Below are 18,928 nucleotides of genomic sequence, written 5' to 3' on the forward strand. Positions count from 1 at the left end.
TAATGAGCAGTAAATAGCTACACAGGAGCAGGCTTGTCCCCTCCAATGTCGGGGGTCAAAAAAGGCAACCATTGGATGTGCCTGTTTGCTTTTGCTTGCTTTTGTTTCTCCCTAAGACCCCTCTCTCCAGGAAAGCCTAAACGTCCCTAGTATACAAAATTCAAACAACCTACTTTATGGAAAGTTTCTAACATGGTTCTAAGAAAATGTCCATTTTAAATAAATGTTAGTTAGTCCCTTTGAAATGTTCACAATTAACAGCAAGTTAGAATAGCATGAATGCACGGAATCTTTGTATTTAAATAAGGTTTCATCTTTAACCCTTACTTAGTTACCATATTCACCTTCAGTGAATGGCATTTCCTTCCTCTTTACTCTCTAGCTTAACTCTCCAATAGGAAACTCATTATGGAGTGAGAAGGATTCAAACTAGGGGTTAGCAGGCTTCTTTCTGTTAAAGAACCAGAGACGGTAAATAGTTTAGGCCATATATGATCTATTGCAACTACTCAGCAATTATTCAACTCTGCTTCTGCGGTGTGAGAGCAGCCCCAGGAAATATCTAAACAGGCGGGGCTGTGTCCCAATAAACATTATTTACAAAAGGAAGCAATGTATTTGGCCTACAGTACATAGTCTGCTGACCCCTCATCTAAACGAGTCTGCTCTCATTTAGTAAAACTTTCATAGGACCTATTGCTGCAGTTAGAGTTACACCTGCGGCTAAGCTAAGGCACAGGTTAAGGCCCCTTTCTGCAAGCTGGTGTTGTTCCGGCAGAGATGGCCACGAAGATAGTCAGAGAAGCCAAAAGAGAAAGATGATGGAAAATCACCTCGCACCATGTCAGCTAATCCCCATTCTCATTTTGCAGAAATTGTCAAGTTCATTAAACGTTTCCACTACTGTAGCAGAAAGGTATCTTCTCCTACATGGGAAGAAACATACGGGACAGAGATGAAGGAGATTTTAAATTAAATTGTCACAACTTATTGTGTAATCCCAAATCACTGGGCTTGCTCTCTTAGGGCTACAAATAATATCGTACTTATTATACTACATAATCATCAGTCACTAATGTGATCATTAATGTGTGTTAAAACACAGAAATCTGACGTTGTCGATATGCCGGTATTATTGGGTAAGAAAGCTGTTGGATAGCTTGAGATTTCATCAACCCTGGGATCACGAGAGAAAGATGATCACAAAGCACAGAGTCGGTCTGCTATTAGGGAATTCACCTACCGTGATCTTGTGACAGCACCTTTACCTGACTCTCCCCTTCCCTTCAATTTCCAAAAGTGAAAAGCTAGTAAAGCAACAGCCCTCAAACCATGAAGGAAGCACTTTCAAAGGGAGTGGAAGGAAACATTCACTGTTATCGTGTTGCCAGTGGAAATGTTCTCCTTTCGGTAAATGCAAATGTCACTGATGATAATTTGCCTTTTTGCCTAACAAGTTTCTACTTAGATCTGAATAGGAGAGAAGATACATGAAATAGGAAGTTAAAGGCTTAGAATGTGAGACATGTCAGTGGGTGCACTTAAGGCAGCAACGCAGGTGGCTCTGCAACTTGCCTGGCATATCGATTACGATAAATAAGGCACACAGCCTAGCAAAGAATGTCATAGTTAACAGTTGCAATTACAGTTTCTGTGGGCAAACTGACGATTACTCAGAGTCCATGCTTGCTGCATTTTAGAGCTGAGATTGCACATTTATTCTACAAATCCAGCTGCAATAACTCTCCTCTTCACTGCTCTTGGTCACAGGTGATTGGTAGATAGGTGGGACTAATAAAGAGTTGATCATGTAGGAGTAGATGGTGGGGAGCTTTGCTGAGAACTAAACAAATTAAATAATATCAGAAACTAACTGCTTCAGCTAGAAGTAATCTTCCATATCTAAACTTCCATAGCACTTTGTATTTTTATGATACTTTTTTATTTTTTAATTACAGTTAGACATACCTAGATAGTACTGTCTAGTTTGGGGAAATTCAAGAAATTTGTCTTGAATGAATGACATGAATTTTTTCTTTGGATAGTATACTTGACCTTAAAAACTTGCCTCCTGGGGCTTCCCTGGTGGCGCAGTGGTTGGGAGTCCGCCTGCCGATGCAGGGGACACGGCTTCGTGCCCCGGTCCGGGAAGATCCCACATGCCGCGGAGCGGCTGGGCCCGTGAGCCATGGCCGCTGAGCCTGCGCGTCCGGAGCCTGTGCTCCACAGCGGGAGAGGCCACGACGGTGAGAGGCCCACGTATCACAAAACAAATAAACAAACAAACAAAAAACTTGCCTCCTAATAAAACTGAATTAAGTGTCAAAGGATTTTGCAAGTTGGTCTCAAAAGAGAGCAGGTTACATGGCTGACACTGGAGGATTCCTATCCTTCAGCACCTGAAATTCTACTATTGAATCATTCTTCTTTAAGGCCTCACGACTTTCATATTCCAGAAACCCTTGTGAAAACATAGCCAGCTTGACCAAGTTGCCGTGGGAACAGATGCTGGATAAAGTGCATGAGATACAAGAGGATGAGAAAGGAAGTGACCAAAATGGAAGAAAGGATTCCAAGATGGAAAGGAGGAGATGAACCACACCTTATTAACAGTTTCTCATAACAGTACACTTGTTTGAAACTGCGTAAGCACTGCCAGAGAAACCTATTTATTATTGGTCAGTTGGGTAAAACAGTTCAAATGTATTTTGGATGTTAATGTTTTTGGGTGATGCTAGAGAAATCATGAGCAAATGAAATTTCTCAAACTTCATGTCTCATCAGCAGTGCTGCAGTAACTTGTTTTTCCACCAAATCTTTTAACAGGACCTCTAATGAGAAGCAGAATCTTCTCAGTTGAGGTCAAATCCTTTTATTCCCTCTGTCCGCCCTCTTAATTGGATACACAGGAACAGTGAATGGCCAGAGGGCAGTGGGAAAGGACAGAGGAAGGTTGCAAGACAGTTTATTAACCTGTCTGGGTAACTCTTGAGAATTCACTAGAAGTGGAAGTCCCGGGGCCAGCTTTCTTTTGGGGTGAAGGAAGGAGGAGGAAAAAAGTGAGAGAAAGCGATGACAAAATATATACAGAATGCCTGCTTCACAGGCAGACCGCCAAGGGTGGTCACTCAGGGACCCGTGAGACTAGATATTCTCACTCTTGTGTTTTGGGATTTGCTAGGATTACACCAAATGAAGCTGTCTGGGCTCTGCAGACTAGAGGCTAGAAAACACATCCTAACCTTTAAATAATAAAAATGGATGTGAGGCTGCCATTTCCAAAAATCAATATTCATGACTCTTCTAAGGAGAATTAATGCACAGGAAGATAGCATTCATCACACAGATCCTTGGAGGCAAAATATGATAAAGCTCAAATCAGATTTTCTGGTTCTGGCCCAATGGACTTGTGCAGAGTCTGGATTTGAAGAGCCCTCAGTGTGAAGCCAGAGGGACCCAACACAGCCAAGTGGTGGGTGTTCAGGCTTCATTCCACTTAAGTTAGGGACTCATGAAACTGCCTACTAATATGAATCTGAAGACAGCCTAGGGCCAATTTGGCCATGAACAAACTGTATATAGTTTATAAGTGGCAGGTGTTTCTCTTAAAGGCAATAAGGGAGAGAAGCTGTTTGTATCCCTCCAAGAGAACCAAAGTCACGCTCCCACTCTAAGCTGCAGGGGTGGTGACAAGGGGCAAGTTTGCATTGGTCTTTAAAGGACTAGGTTTCCCTCCTTTAAGCTAATGTAGTTTTCAGATAAGATGGACATGCCCAAGTCCCTTTATAACCAAAATAATCCCCTTCACGGGTCTGTCTCATAGAGACCTGGAAAAGCTGACAAAGTCACAATCCCCGGATGTGATGTTGAGAAAATGAAATTATGGGAAGGATTTTGCCTAATTCATTAGAGAGTCCTTTGATAAAGTGCTTCACTATTTCTTTGCGATTATTTGTGAGGTTTTATTGAAACACACTGAGTATTTTGCAAAAGGAAAGATATCAATATTTCTTCCTTTCCCCCTTCAGGATTAGCACTCTGGTCTTTTCTCTTGGAACAAATAGTGGTCATTCTCCTTTACCCTCAGGATTCTTGAAAATGTCTCAACGTTATTGAAGAGGAACATTAAAGGAGACGTATTTTTCTATGCTATATCCCAATTCAAAGAAAAGTTGAGCTTTGATTTTGCAGGTTTCATTGCCTTTCATTGCCAAATATGAGAAACTGTCAGAGGCTTACCAGGAATGAAACTGGAGAATTGAAAACGAGAGTCTACAACTGGTTTTATTCCTGTTTGGAAACCCACAGCGGGTTCTGAAGGCTCCAGGGCTAACATACATTTTCCAAAGAAGGAAGAATCCTTGCTGGTCCCTTTCAGGAGCCAGATAATGAAATAGGCAAAAGGAAGAACTATGAGGGGAATTTTATTGCCAAATTCATTGGTCCAAAAGAATTAATGTACCACCTTTGGGGCACGGCAGAGTGGAACTCAGCCTGTTTTCAACTGCCTGTATCTTTTCCTTTTGGGTTTCCCATACCAGCTTCCTTTCACTTGAAGGCACAGGGGGGCAATAGGCAGAGGTGACGTAATGGCAAGCATCTTTTGCTTAATCTTTAGGAAATGAAACAGACTTGCTTTATCCTGAAAGCTGCTCTCTGCTGTTGAGTACCCAGTGAGGATGAAGTTTGGGGATGAAAGCTTGAGGAATGGACCAAATGCTTATGCTGTGGTCCAGTTACCGCTGTCCAGTATAAATGGCTTTTCTCTTCTATTTGCATTTAAAGAACCATAGGGAGGGTTGGTTTTGGTCACATAAGAGGCTTTCATTAAATGAGACAATTACGATGATAGCGGGGATATTAATTTTTTTTTTCATTATGACTATGTTTCAGTTCCCTATTTGGTACTATACAGTAGGACTATGCACCGTTCTTGTAATGATGTTTCCCAATTTATTATAGGCAGTTTAACTTAGTTTTCACTTTCTATGCTGCCAACCTACCAGGAAGATATTTTTCAAATATGCTTTTTTTTAAAAAAAAAAAGTTGACTTAGATATAAATGGCAACAGCTTATAGAATAGAAACATACTTGCTGCCTGAATGTTACAGGTGCAAGTGCTCCCTTGTACTTGGAAGTGCTGGGTGACATCCTAAATTCTGCATGAAAGTATGGCATGTACCTGGGATGAGGCGTCTTCTTGTGCTAAGGATGTTAGGCTGCAGTGCAGATGTGGTCCCCTGCTAGGTTTTATTACAGAGGAAATTCATTCTCACCATTAGTTACAAAGAAGAGCTTACAGCTTTCAAATAGGCCTGTCAGCCCCCTGGTAGCATGGCTCTGACTAAGATAAAAGCTTTGTTATCTGGAATTCAGAATGAAAGGGAGTCCCTTATAGGCCACACATAGTCAGACAGAACTAAGACCCTAAGCAGGCAGACTCCAGCTTTAAGCTCGCACGTGCCCTTGGTAGCTCTTCCTGCGTGCATGTCCCCAGGGCTCAGATAGAGTCTCAGACCTGTGCCCCGTCCTGTTACTGTTATCTAATCTTTTTGTTAACTGACTGAGGATTTAGATGTTACTATTCCCTAAGACATTTGTATTTGAATACTGCTTTCAAGTACTAAAGAAAGGGTGGTATCTTTCAATTCACACTGGACACCTAGACACCTTTCCTTTCCATAACATGAGCTCTGCACTGCAACAGTATATAAAGACTTATATGGCAGCATTTTATCACGGTCCTCAATTCTCTCTTCCTCTTTGTACCCAAAAAAAAAAACAGATGGCACAATAACTATTTCCAGAAATTCTCGAAATAACCTAATTTTCGTTATTAGTTTAATGTGGTCATTCATTTGAAGATGTATTTTGAAAACTGAGATTCTATATAAAAATTTGGTGGTTGACCCATATACACCATTATAAGTTGGCCTCTGTCTAGCTAGTGAAATTGCTAAAGATTCATGTTCCCAATTCTGCCCTGGCTTCCACATAAAAGAATGGAATTTTAATTGGGCTGGGGGACAGCGCAGATAAGGAAGTCTCAGAAAGAAGAAATTAATCATAGTAATAAAACAACTCCTCAGGGGCTCAGGTGAATAGAAAGCATGTAGGCTCAACAAAACGAAATTAAACTTAATTAACTATTGCTACTCAATGAATTTACATGGATAAATCTATTCAGCGGTCTTAGCATGTGGTTTTTTAGTTCATCTGGACTTTTTCAGTGAGCGTTCCAAAGAAAAAGATGGAGTCACTGAGTCTACAGGACTTAGGACAAAAAAACTGAAGACCCAGGATGATTCTAAAGTAAATTCTTTAAATTTAGAGAGTAAATAATCTTATGTACACAGTATGCAGCATCTTTATGAACCACAAAAAAATAAATCTTATCTTTCAGAATTACCTCAGTCGATCAGAATTTGAAAAGGCTATGACAAAAGATTCAGTGCCTAAAGAAGTAACAATATGAAGCGTCTAAGGCAAGCATAATAAACATTTACTTCTTTAAACATTTTCCAAAGAGAAAGGAAAAAATTGTTTTGTTTTGAGCCATCCACCGGAATTTCAAGATGACTGCTTTTGCCAAATGTTCTTTATTCATTTCAAAAAAAATAATAATAATCAAAGACTCAGGAAATCAACTATTGCTATGAATTCTACTTTCTAGTATTAACAATGTTCCCTGAATTGTGGATGCATTTACCTGCTGGTGTCCAAATGCACCAGCATTATTATGAAGAGAAATGGGTCACACAGATTGGGATCAAAATAATTTCAAAAGGGAGGTATGGAGAGAACCAAATGGATATAGGGTATGCCAATTTTCAAAAAAATCATAATGCATTTGCACACATGTAAGCAGTAAAATAACCCAACTGTGTTTGAGAAATAGCCTATAGCATTAGCACTTTAGCGTCTTTTGTCTATTAATTCTTCTGGTGTAGACAAGTAAGTGTAGTTTGATAGGATGTCTGTTTATCACAAAGCTGACTGAATCATTTTTAATAAGGCTGATATGCTCCTACGCGTATTTACTAACATTAAGTGGAATTTGGGATTTGTGTGTGTTGCCGAGTGTACTTGTATAAATTCAGAGCATCAATCTGGAACATGCTTTGGGGAGCACATTTCACTTGCTACAGTATGTTCAGAGAACCATGCCCAGGGAGAGTTCTATTTCTGCCTCTTTGATCATTTAGCTTCCTGTTGGCCTGGGTGCCTAGTCTACAAATCAGGGCGTTTGCAGGACTTCTCAGAACCAAGTTGCTGGCAAGAGTCATCCTCCAGCTCTTCTCTTCTTCTTCTAGGCAGGTGCACTTAAAACACCTTCACACTGCAACTGGATTCATGAATATTTTGAATAGCATGTTGGGACAAGGATTCATCACAACCTCCAAAACATAGTCTGTATGCCTCTCCTCAAGTTTTGTTTTTGCATTTTCATGCCCAGATCTTCTTCTCATGTCCTGAAATGTCAAAGCTCCCCAAATGATACCAAGGATAAAGGTCTCAGAGTGCTTGGGGCAGGACATGTAGCTTGAGGACCCAGCAACGTTCACCCTCTAGGTGCTTATTTTCAGATGCAGCACAAAATGAAAGTTCAATCTCATCTTCTCTGAAATTGCTAGTATGTCTGGAAATCTAGTTTGGGTTATAAGACAACATGGAACGTGGTCAGCACCATGACCTAGGTGCTAAATCTGGCCCAACACCTGCTTTTCTATAGCCCCAGAGCTAGAACGGTTTCAGGAGGATAAACAAAACAAGAGTGATATATGTGGTGTGACATGTGAAAAGTGTATGACATTCAAATTTCAGTGTCTCTAAATAAAGTTTTATTGGAACACAGACATGCACATTCACTTATATATTGTCTATGGCCATTTCACACTACCATGGCAAAGTTGAGTAGCTGCTACAGAGACCAGGTGTGGCCCCTACGGTCAAAAATACTTGCTGTCTGGAACTTTAAAGAAAGAGTTTGTCAACCCCTGGTATAGAATAAAGGGTAGCTTTGGGGTTAATAGGATCACAAGGATCTAGTCACTCCAACAGACACTAGTCCATTGTGGTTCAGTAGGAAATACAAAATATAAACCTTCAATACTATGAGAAATCTGTGCTTCTTTTTGTTGTGCTTGCCAGCATTATTTTTCTTTTGAAATGACCATGGAGAGCATAAAGAATTATTTCCCCACTCCAGGAAACAATGTGTGTCCATGGTCTATTCTCATAAATTACATGGAAAGACATTATCACACAGCCCACCCAGAATCCACTCACACAGCCTCTCAGTTTTTGCCTCTTTCTCAGCTATTCCTCCCGTTTGTATTCTGCCTGCACACTGGTTGGGGCGCACCGATCTATTTACAGACCAGGAGATACAGCAACGTCCCCCCAAAACAGCTCCCTACAGCTAAAAGGAAGTGGCAGTATTCAAAACAACCTTTTGAATAAAAGGAACGAGGATCCCTTCAACTACAGAAGCAACATTTGCTTTGCCATTTCTATTAGTGGAGAAATAAATAACTATATTTGATTCGAAGGCCAGCTATGGAGAGGGCGGCGAAGGGGAGAAGGAAGGAAAGATAAAAGGAAAAGAAACTGGAGAGAATAGTTTTAAGCTGGCCTTCTCCCTCTCTCAATTAAAGATTCAGACGCAGTGGAAAGCATATCTCATACCCTGATATTTGTGCTATCTGGCAACCAACTAGCTTTAAGTAGTGTCGTAAGACCTTTGACTACAATAGCACTTTATTCACTCAGAATTACTGTGTGTGTATGTTGCTTGTGAATGATAACGTGCCCTTAAGAGCTTGTCTTCTCTTCCACTTGCTCTTGGCTACGTGAGTCTGCTTTGTGATTATATGCCGAGTCTGGTGATAGAAAGTTGTACCATCCTCAAAATAGGCAATTCTTGGTTGACTCTGGAAAATCTTTTCAACTCATCAGAATTTTACCAGAGGTGACATTTCTATCCCTGCTGCAAAAGTACCTGTGAAAAGCTGTGACCTTTTAATCCTTTGTGTTGTCTCAGTCTTCATCAGAGCAAAGTTATTGTCCAAAGGGTTATCATTTGTTTTCACTGAAGAGCCCATATCATCTGAAACAAGCTCCTAGCAATCAACTACTCAGCTGATGGATATGGAATAAATACCTGTCATAGTATTATAAGTGCTGTTGTAGAATCAGAAGATGATTAGCTATGACCCTTCTCTTTCAGGTGTCTGCAATCACACTGAGAAGGCAGAGGTCACACACATGGAATATATAAGCATTTTACTCACATGAAAATTTAAGCAGAAGCGTAAAAAGAGTTGAGAAAAGAAATAAATTACTTTGAGAGGACATGAGAATTATCTACAATCCAGGCATTGTAGGAGTATAGGATCTTGATAAACAGAGGGGAAAGAGGGAAAGTGGGCATTTCCTAGTGAACAGAATACACTAGATGAAAGCAAGAACAAAGTATTACCTAAGTCAGTGTTCATGGCTCAAAGGAGAAAAGAATATTGAGGGAAAAAATATATATATTACCAGAGCTAGTTTGATGCCAGACCAAGGCAGGCACTGAAAACAAGTGGAGTAGATACATGATGATTTATGAAATAGAATGCAAGGTATATTAGAGAGTTTGGAGAAATAAAGAGCCATAAGGCTTCTGCTAGAATTTAGTCATAAAATGATAGAGCATAAATTAAATACAAATAGTATGAATGGAGAGGAAGAGTGAAGCTGATGAGTTTGTCAAAAAGAAACAAAGAGAAGACTCAGAAATAAATGTCCTAGTGTGAGAGATTAGAAGGATGGTTGTAATTACTGGGATATTTGTTATAGTTAGAATGGAGGCCAGTGTCTGAGGAAGTGGAAAGCTATATCTAACTGGAGCAGTCCCAAGGTCATTCAAAGATCTGTGACTAGCTCATTATTAACCTGTAAAACAGGAGATGCCGACTTAGACACTGTCCACTGGGAGCTGATAAGTACTCCATTTAGTATACGAACCCAAGAAGACACAGATAAAATTTTCACAGCCCTTAGGTTTACCATGAGAGACATAAAGAGGGGTCAGATATTTTGGAGAAAAAAAAAAAGGAATGAGTTATATCATCACATAAGCTAATGAAGTACAGCTTTTCAAGAGGGTGTTCAAGAGAGAAACACACGTACATGTATACACACACAACTCAAGGAAAGTGAGGACTAAAAAAGACATGGAGGATTAAGAAGGTCATTGGTAACCCTCCAAAGTACGGTTTCAGTTTAGCGTTGGGATACAAACTGGACTGTCCCCAGACCTGCGTTCGTGGAGCTCTTTATTCCTATTTTAATAATATCTGTTCCAATTCATTTTTAATTCCCTTATAGTGACTTGTATTTGTTCCTTTATTTCTATTTTTGTCATTTCGTTTACTTAACTCTCTGTCCAGGAACTTATCTTATTTTGCTACACAAAGTAGCCCGTCTGCTGTCATTCTGAACCTGTGGGAAGCTCGTCATCAGCACGATGGTGACCTTGACTCCCTGGCCTGTGCCCTTGAAGAGATTGGGAGGACACACACGAAACTCTCGAACATTAAGGAATCCCAGCTGGATGAAGCCGACTTCAGCTACAGCAGGCAAAATGGACTCTAGTCCACTTCCTCTCATGAGAGAGTGATGGCCAACTTCGGGACATTTGCTTTACAGGGGGAAGAAAGAGGCGGTTTCTGCCCAGTGGCATTTGGGGAATTCAGCCTTCATTTACAATCAGTGAGCATCCCTGATTGAAGAAATTGCATTTTATATAGGTAAAATATGTTCATAGGGAAAAGTACAAGCTCTCTTAAATATGTGTGTCTCCTCTGAAGCCACACTCAGGTTCACAGTTGAGGAACTTCTCAGATTTGGAGTGGCAAGCATAAAAGCGAGGGCGTATCTAGATAAAAGTAACTGTGGGAAAAGATGGAGCTACAGCAAAGCTGGGAAGGCAGAGCTTCAATAAGTGCATGTTTTGCAACAGATTTTTAATGATGTGCCCCAAAGTACCAGCTGATTCTGGCACCAGATTGTCTGAGTTTTCTACCAACTGGCATCTGGGATGCCAGCAATCATTGTCAGCTGGCTTTTAGAAGTGACACACGGTTGCCAACCCATCTGTAGGACTTCAACAACGTCAAGGAGGCCATTTAGAATTTCGAATCCGAGTACACCACACCAGCACCAATTCCCTATCTATCCTAGCCACTTAATGGAAACAAGATCAAGAGGTAGAGAGATCACAAGCTAGCTCTAGCAGCGTACCTACCCCTCCTTCATTTTCTCCAAGGACCAAATCTATCCACATTCTTTCTTCCCCTTCCTTATGAATTACACTAGGGGGAAAGTTTCAAGGAGCATAGACTTTTCAATATGGAAATTTCTTATTTTCTAACTCAAAGCAGGACCATCTCTATTCCCAGCTAAGCCACTCAAATTGCAAAAGCTATCAGAACACAGCTTATCATACAGATTCAGAGACAAGGGAGGTCAAATCAGGTCCAAGGAAACATGAACTGCAGATGCCTTAGGCCTCAACTAAGCTGTTATTCTAGGATGCAGATGTTGATTTAGTTCCCCAGCGCAGTTGTTACGAAGGGATTAGGGCGTTTACTGTCCTTCACAATCCAGTTCTTGAATTTTCTAGCCTTTTGGTACTATGTTATCACAGAATCTCTCCATGGGGCTATAGGTCATCCTCCTTTTGCCTCTTGGGAAATTAGCAGATGGTCTTTGCTCTAAATGATATCCGAGTACATAGACCTGAGGGATACCTCTACCACAATGTCTGAGAAACCAAATGCATTGTTCAAGGAGTCTTCAAGCTCTGATAATTCAACCTCACCAAGCATGCTTTCTTTCCAGGACCATTAATATATTGTTTTACACTTTAAATGAGAGGCAGTGATACTGTGGAGAACTGAAATCCGCAGATAATACACAACCCCCATCTTAACACTTCACTCCATCTTTTATCCTATTTAATCATTTTTGACAAGATGTCCTGGTAGACTACAGATGAACAGATTTACTCCTGAATATCTTTTGGTGGATGTTTTAATTAGCTGTCCAGAATCAGGACAACCAAAGTCAAGGACCTCGATTAACCACAAGGTTGATCAGCTACTTAGAGGTTGGCCCCATTAGAATAAATATAGTCAGGGAATCGGGGAGGTAGGGAGTACTTGGCAGTAGGGATGTGATCCACTTTTGAAACAATGTTTTTGTAGATCCCATGTTTAAAAAAATGTTGCGAATCTCCACCTAAGTGAAAAAGACTTAAAATAGGTTGAATTTATGATATCCTGGGTAAGGCATTGAAGAAGTAACTCTTGAATGTGTTGGCCATTCTCTCTAATGAATGTCTGGTATAGAAGGTCCCCTGTAATCGATGGAAGGCTTTGCTGCATGAAATTCAAAAAGCATCTTGCTTTTCTCAGGAACCAAAGGCATATTATACAGAACAAACAAGTCCTCTTAGAACTGTTGAGCGTATTTTCAAAATACCATAACTAGATCAGGAAAATACCCTTTTTGCTAGTATACTCAACTTGTTTATTCCTTCTAGGGAGCAAAAGACAGAAAGCATCAAAGTGTTAATCATCTAACATAATGATGGGATATAATTTCTGAGATAGAAGTGGAAGTAGATGGTCATCCACCCAAAATAAACCAGAGGGTTGATTGGCATGGGTGGTATGCAGAAAGAATCTGCATTAAACTGTTATAATGAATAGGAACTTATAGAAAGTACAGTGTAGAGCATATGTTGTTGTCCATCTTGGAGGATTTTTGTTTTAAACATCCTATCCTTTTTTCCTCTTCCCTTCTAATTGGCCTTATAATTGTTTTTATCTATTATGTGAATCCACACAGATCTTTTTTAGATTTTTGATATATTTTTAATATTTTAAAACAGATGAAAAATGTTAAAGTTTCCCCTAGATTCTATCTAGATTATTTTAAGATAAGAATTTATTATCAATCCCTGACTGTCTAGAATTTCCTCCCATGTGTTTATTCTTTTCTTTTTTTTTTGGCCTGGGTTTTATAAATAAATGCACTTGATCACCATATCACTTTGAGTGATAAAGGAAGCATAGGAACGTGATTCATCTCGGATTTCAGCCCAAGGTTCAAATCCATCTTTCAGTCCATTGTTTCCTCTTTACATTTCTCCTACTTATTTCTGCTAGGACCATACGTAGGATTTCTGTAGGTTTTCTACAGTTGGAGATTCTATGGCCATTGCATGTCAGGATTATGCAGTATTTTACAAAAGGATTCCAAAGAGAACCCATGTTTTTGAGATTTACAGACCAAGGGGTGTGTGTGTGTGTGTGTGTGCGCGAGGGTGGAGGGCAGGGAGCATGAAACTGCAGATCAGATAGACTTAGCTGGCACTTGAACTTGCGGTTACTCACTGTAACCTAAACCCTGGTTCAATTTTAATATTTTCATATCACAACACAAATGCCTCTCTTGAAAGAGATTTACTTACTCATCAGCCCAAGCGCTTACTTTCGAAGTCTTATTGTCCTAGTGCAAAATGAAAAAAGAAATTAAAGGTGGTCTTTCATACTTGGTAGGTTACTTCAAATTTTTACAGAATAGCCCACTTAATGCCAAATCTTTCAATCCTCAGAAGCATTTAAGTCTAATAGTCCTGCTTTAAACATGACTTAAAAGGATGCCACCAAAATGTTGCACTTCCCAGCTTAACCAGACTGCAGTCTCTAAAGTTAATATATAGTTTTTACGGCGTTGCTTGTGCAGTCCTCCTAGTTTACATTAAAACTCCTTTACGCCAAAAGGAAGCTCACTCTATGGATTTAAAGGCAAACTTCCCTTGCCGGTGCAGGAAGTCTCATAAAATTCAGATGTACTGCCACAAAAATTTTAAGGGTCTTTTTGTAAGAGATGAATAGGAATTGACACAGTTCTCCTTAAGGAGGGGAACTTCTCTCTCTTGTTTTGTTATTTTTATCTTCAGCTGCAGGTGTTCTCCTTTGCCACACCCCTTGTCAGTTTCCTTTCAGTTGACTTTGAGAGAGGATATGAAATCCAATCACTAAAACAGGGTTCTCTTTGGATTAAAAGTTCTGGATTTATTGCAGCTGTTTCCCTTGATAGAAATTCTCAACATCTGGATTGATAAGCAAAGGCAGAATATTAAAAAGATAGTTGGTTGAAGATGGTATTCTCCACTTGCCAAACGTCTGGCCAATCTACTTGTGAATTTCAAAACATTACAGAATCTTTTGATGTGCTTTTGGTTTTCCTTTTTGGCCATTTTCTCTTCAATTTTAGTCCCTCTGTAAAGGTGTTGAGTCAGATGTGTTGAAGGTGAAGTTCTCTCGAGGGTCTTTGTTCCAGAGCCCTGAAGGTCACAGGAACCGTGAAGGAGCTGAGAAACGTGCTTTTCCAGCCCACTGTGTGGCTCATTTTCATTAAGTTTCCTCATGAAACACTGCAGAGTTCTGAATCCTTGGTAACTCCCATTGACTGGACTAGGCGTGACATCTACAGCAAATGGGAGAACAAAATATACTGTCCTACAGATAGTGACACATTTTATTATCCCTCTGGTGTTAGTTACCATAGCACTGTATTTGCAAAATCGCTGCTTTAGCCAAACGCTGAATGGCCACCGTTTCCGCCGTTTCCACTGTTTCGTCTGCATAGAATTTTCCTGAACTACAAGCAAAAGTGTATTTCGTCAAATGTCACAAAGTGAAAATGTTACTAATCTTAGATGTGTTGCATATTTTGTGTTTTTACTTTCCAGACTCTTTCAAAAGCTGCAGTTATAAAGCTGTTTGGCTGTGTTGACAGCATGTGGTGTTTTTTGCAAAAGTAATTCTAGGAGAGCCAGTGTCTACCATGGACTTTTCACATCCCCAGCTCCGGTCTCATCAACAAAATCGAGATGACAATTTGTATGCTGTGATTTTTTTTCAAAAGAGAAAAGGGGATGGAAATCAGACCTGGCCGTTAGTCACTAGTGTGTAGTACTGTGATCTGAAGTAGGAAATTTAACTCACATAGAATAATTGTGGTTTTTGAAGCAGCTACTTTGATTTTTCCTTCTTCTGTGAAGATCATGGATTTGGAATGTCTTCACGAGGTGGATTTAAGACAGTAACACTAAGGTCTAAGTCTTAGAATCTACCCTCCATCTGAACCCAAAGATGAAAAAGGCAGTAAGCTTCAATGTTTAAGCCTAAGCTTAAAAATGTCCTCCCCCATCCCTATTATTGAGTTCAGCAAGGGGTACTTTTTTCTCCCCCAAAAAAAGTTGAATTAGAAAATACATAACTAAATTTGGTAATGTAGTTCTTTGCATGAATGGAAATGTGTGATAAATAATTTTACAAAAGGCATGATTACAGTGAAAATGTCCTTTTGCTTCAAACTGTGCTCACCCCAAAAGTATTTCCCTATCTCAAGCATTACTTACATCCAAAATGGACAAATTATACAATTCCATTAAAATTGGATATATAGGATAGAAACTTGACTGTGATTCTATTGAATCATGATATTTGAGGGGAGTTTGTAAGCAGAATATCATGCCTGCTGTCCCATTACTGGAACAGATATTGCAATCAGAAATAGATCTAATAATTCTAATATCCCTCCATTAGCAGCTCTGATGATACTGAAGGGAGATTCACCCCTTCCCAGGAGGCTTCCATTTAAGCCTTAACAGAGGGTGACTAAAATATTTCAATCAGAAACACCTTCCAAGGCCCGCCCTAGATGATGCTGGCCACTCCCATTCAAAACTTCTCTATAAGAAGGTGGGAAACACTCCATCTGTGGGAATTAATTTTCCAGTAAGGAAAACAGTTTTCTCCCTTTCTAAATTGGAATAAAGACTGACTTAACATTTCCCATTCTTCAGAATTGTATCTAATTGGCGCATGCAATCCAGTAAGTCTCGACCTAGAAATATTGCAAATATAAGCAGTTAGAGGAAAACTGGCTGATTCTCCTGACCCAAACTCAAAAAAAAAAAAAAATATATATATATATATATATATATATATATATATATATATATATATGAGTAATGGTTTACCTCCATTTCTGTATGGAAGAATTTTAAAAACAGACTTCATTTTGTTCTTTTTATTTTGGGAAAGTGTGTGTGTGTGTGTGTGTGTGTGTCTCGGGGATGGGGAGGGTAGCTCTTTCAAGTGACTCATATCTCAGACCCATTCCACTCTCAACTTTCATTTGATGTGTTCAAAGCCGAAAAAAAAAAAAAAGCAGAACTGAATACTTAATTTGACATGAAGCTGAAGGAGTGAACAAGCCAGAGGAGAGAGTTTGAATAAAGCATGGCCTTGGCTTCATACCACACTTTTTGTGCCTTGTATTATCAATGTAAATTCTGAATGTTGTACAGTAAATACTTGGATGGACTTCTTAGAAAAGGCTGCACTGGCTTCTTTTTCAGCACATGTACATATCTATAAATATATATACATATATATTTGGTAATGCCAAACAGCTGTGTTATATTGTATTGAACAAAAATGGACGGTTTGGATGTTTTATGTAGAGTTTGCAAAAAAACTGGATGATGACAGACTTTTCGAGATAAATGTACAGACATAAATTACTGCATATCAGTTATTTATGAATAAAGAGTCTTTTATTGACATTTTAGGATACTCCACGAGTGGAACTTTGAACTGCCAATGAGGATCCCCTCTACACACCTCCTGCCACAGTCAGCCAGGGGCTGGAATGCCCTTCACATCAAGGTCAATTTCCTACTACCTGCTATATATTGAACCTAATTTCTCCTTCTGTCCTCAAGAAGGAGTTTAAAATGAGGCAAATGGAAGCAAAGATGAGATGATTTTTTTTTTGAGATGATCTTCTAAATATTCCTACTCCACTCCAATGCACACACATACCGCTATCCCTGGGATATAGTTTAATATACTCTGAGATACCCGCTGTACCATAACTGGGATACCGTTCATCTTTTTCCTCAAAATGCGTGCATCATTTTTACAGACACTCTAGAAAGTGTTCTGCCTCTCCATGGGAAAAGGTTAAGAAAACAAGTACAGTGCTGCACATTTCAAATACATCTTCACAGACCGAATCTGTTTTGAATGGTTTTTAAAATGCCACAAGTTCCCGAGAATTCAATCGTAACTACTTACAACTCGTTGGAGCCATTTTAAACAGTATGATTTACTAGAAGATGGTTTCTGATCTGCTTCAACTAGTTGGTTATCAATGAAAAGGTCAAAAGTTGGCTTAAACCAAGTGTTTTCCAAATTTGGTTTTTTAAACCATTTTCACAGAAAGGTAACAGTTTTTTTCCGCAAGTTGGAAATCTACAGAATAAAATATCATTCTACTCTAGATTTCTGAACACCTTTATGTGTATGATCTACTGGATATGATGGAGCTCTAAGAGGGGAGGAACAGGCAACATTTCCTCAGCTTTTGGGGGATCATCTGATGGGACTTAGCAGGAATGGGTATGAATATTCAGAGAGTGGCTGTGAGTGGTTTCAACTGTTCTTTCTGACCATTTTAAGGTAGGCAGCGCTTTCAAGCTGATGAAAATGTATTTAAGTTACTGATAGAATGTTAAGTGATTCTAATTAACTTAACCTAGGTAAATTAGTATGATGAGGCAGAACCACACCAAAAATTTCAGAATTACTTGTATCATTAGAGCAAATAAATCCAATCTGAGTTGGTCAGAACAAGTTTTAACTAGATGGAGGCTGTGGGCTGGCATACAGATCCGGATATAACTAGCTCGTCCTGATGAAAACTTAACAGATCAGCTTCAACCTGTAATAAACTGTTCAAAATAATTTTTAAAAATTATAAAAATGTTTTATCTAGTTAAGAACTAATTCTGAGTGGATTAAAGCTACTTTGGGCTAATCTAGTTTTGTTTGATGTAGCCAACATTCATTTGTTAGAATTTGATCAAACTTACTCTAATAGGGGTTACTCATTCATTTAAAAAATATTTAGCATTTTCTATAGATAACAGAGTCCACGATCAAATTCTCACTCTACCAGTAGCATTTGATATCAAGCAAGACACTTGGCATTTCTACTTTATCTATAATACAGGGATGATAATAGAAGTTTAGATTCTTTCCGAAGTCTGAATATTAAATGAGAGAAAAAAATACATGTAAAGCCCTTAGCGCACTACATAATAGTAAGCAACCAATGAGAGTTAGGTTTTGTCTTATTTTAGAGAGGCAGTATGCATAGTAGTTAACAAAATGTTTTTGGGTTTTTTTTTTTTTTGTAGTACACGGGCCTCTCACTGCTGTGGCCTCTCCCGTTGCGGAGCACAGGCTCCGGACGCGCAGGCTCAGCGGCCATGGCTCACGGCCCCAGCTGCTCCGCAGCACGTGGGATCTTCCCGGACCGGGGCACGACCCCACGTCCCCTGCATCGGCAGGCGGACTCTCAAGCACTGCGCCACTAGGGAAGCCCAACAAAATGTTTTTGAGATCAGCACAGTCTGGGGGAATAATCCGGATTCTGCCATTCTCTGGATACATGACCTTCATCAAGAAACTATCATTAAAAGGAGATGATCATATCAAGCTCATTGGACACAAAGTAAATGTTCAAGAAATAGTGTAGTGATAAAAGCATCTCCACCTGTCACTGGCGAGTTCGGGTTCTGAACAGAGATGTCCTAGAGTGTTCATTATATAGTTGTCCCTCGGTATCCACGGGGCTTGGTTCTAGGACCTCCAGAGATACCAAAAATTTGTGGATGATCAAGTCCCATATATAAGATGGCGTAGTACTTGCATAGAACCTATGAGCACTCTCCTGTATACTTTAAATCATTTCTAGCTTACTTATAATATCTATACAGTTGACCCTTGG

At 39.5% G+C, this 18,928-nt stretch overlaps 1 protein-coding gene across 1 annotated transcript in view; it reads left to right on the top strand.

The window, feature by feature from the left end:
• Positions 1 to 11,402, top strand: part of UNC5D (unc-5 netrin receptor D) — a 601,039-nt gene extending 589,637 nt beyond the window's left edge. The window contains exon 17 of the mRNA XM_027122816.1: positions 10,438 to 11,402. Within this exon, the coding sequence (XP_026978617.1) occupies positions 10,438 to 10,642 (205 nt within the window). The 3' untranslated portion in view covers positions 10,643 to 11,402. The remainder of the gene's footprint in view (positions 1 to 10,437) is intronic.
• The last annotated feature ends 7,526 nt before the right edge of the window (positions 11,403 to 18,928 follow it).

This window comes from Aethalodelphis obliquidens, unplaced genomic scaffold (assembly GCF_003676395.1).
Source record: "Aethalodelphis obliquidens isolate GAN/ISIS:26980383/991018 unplaced genomic scaffold, ASM367639v1 scaffold25, whole genome shotgun sequence".
NCBI classification, from domain to species: domain Eukaryota; kingdom Metazoa; phylum Chordata; class Mammalia; order Artiodactyla; family Delphinidae; genus Aethalodelphis; species Aethalodelphis obliquidens.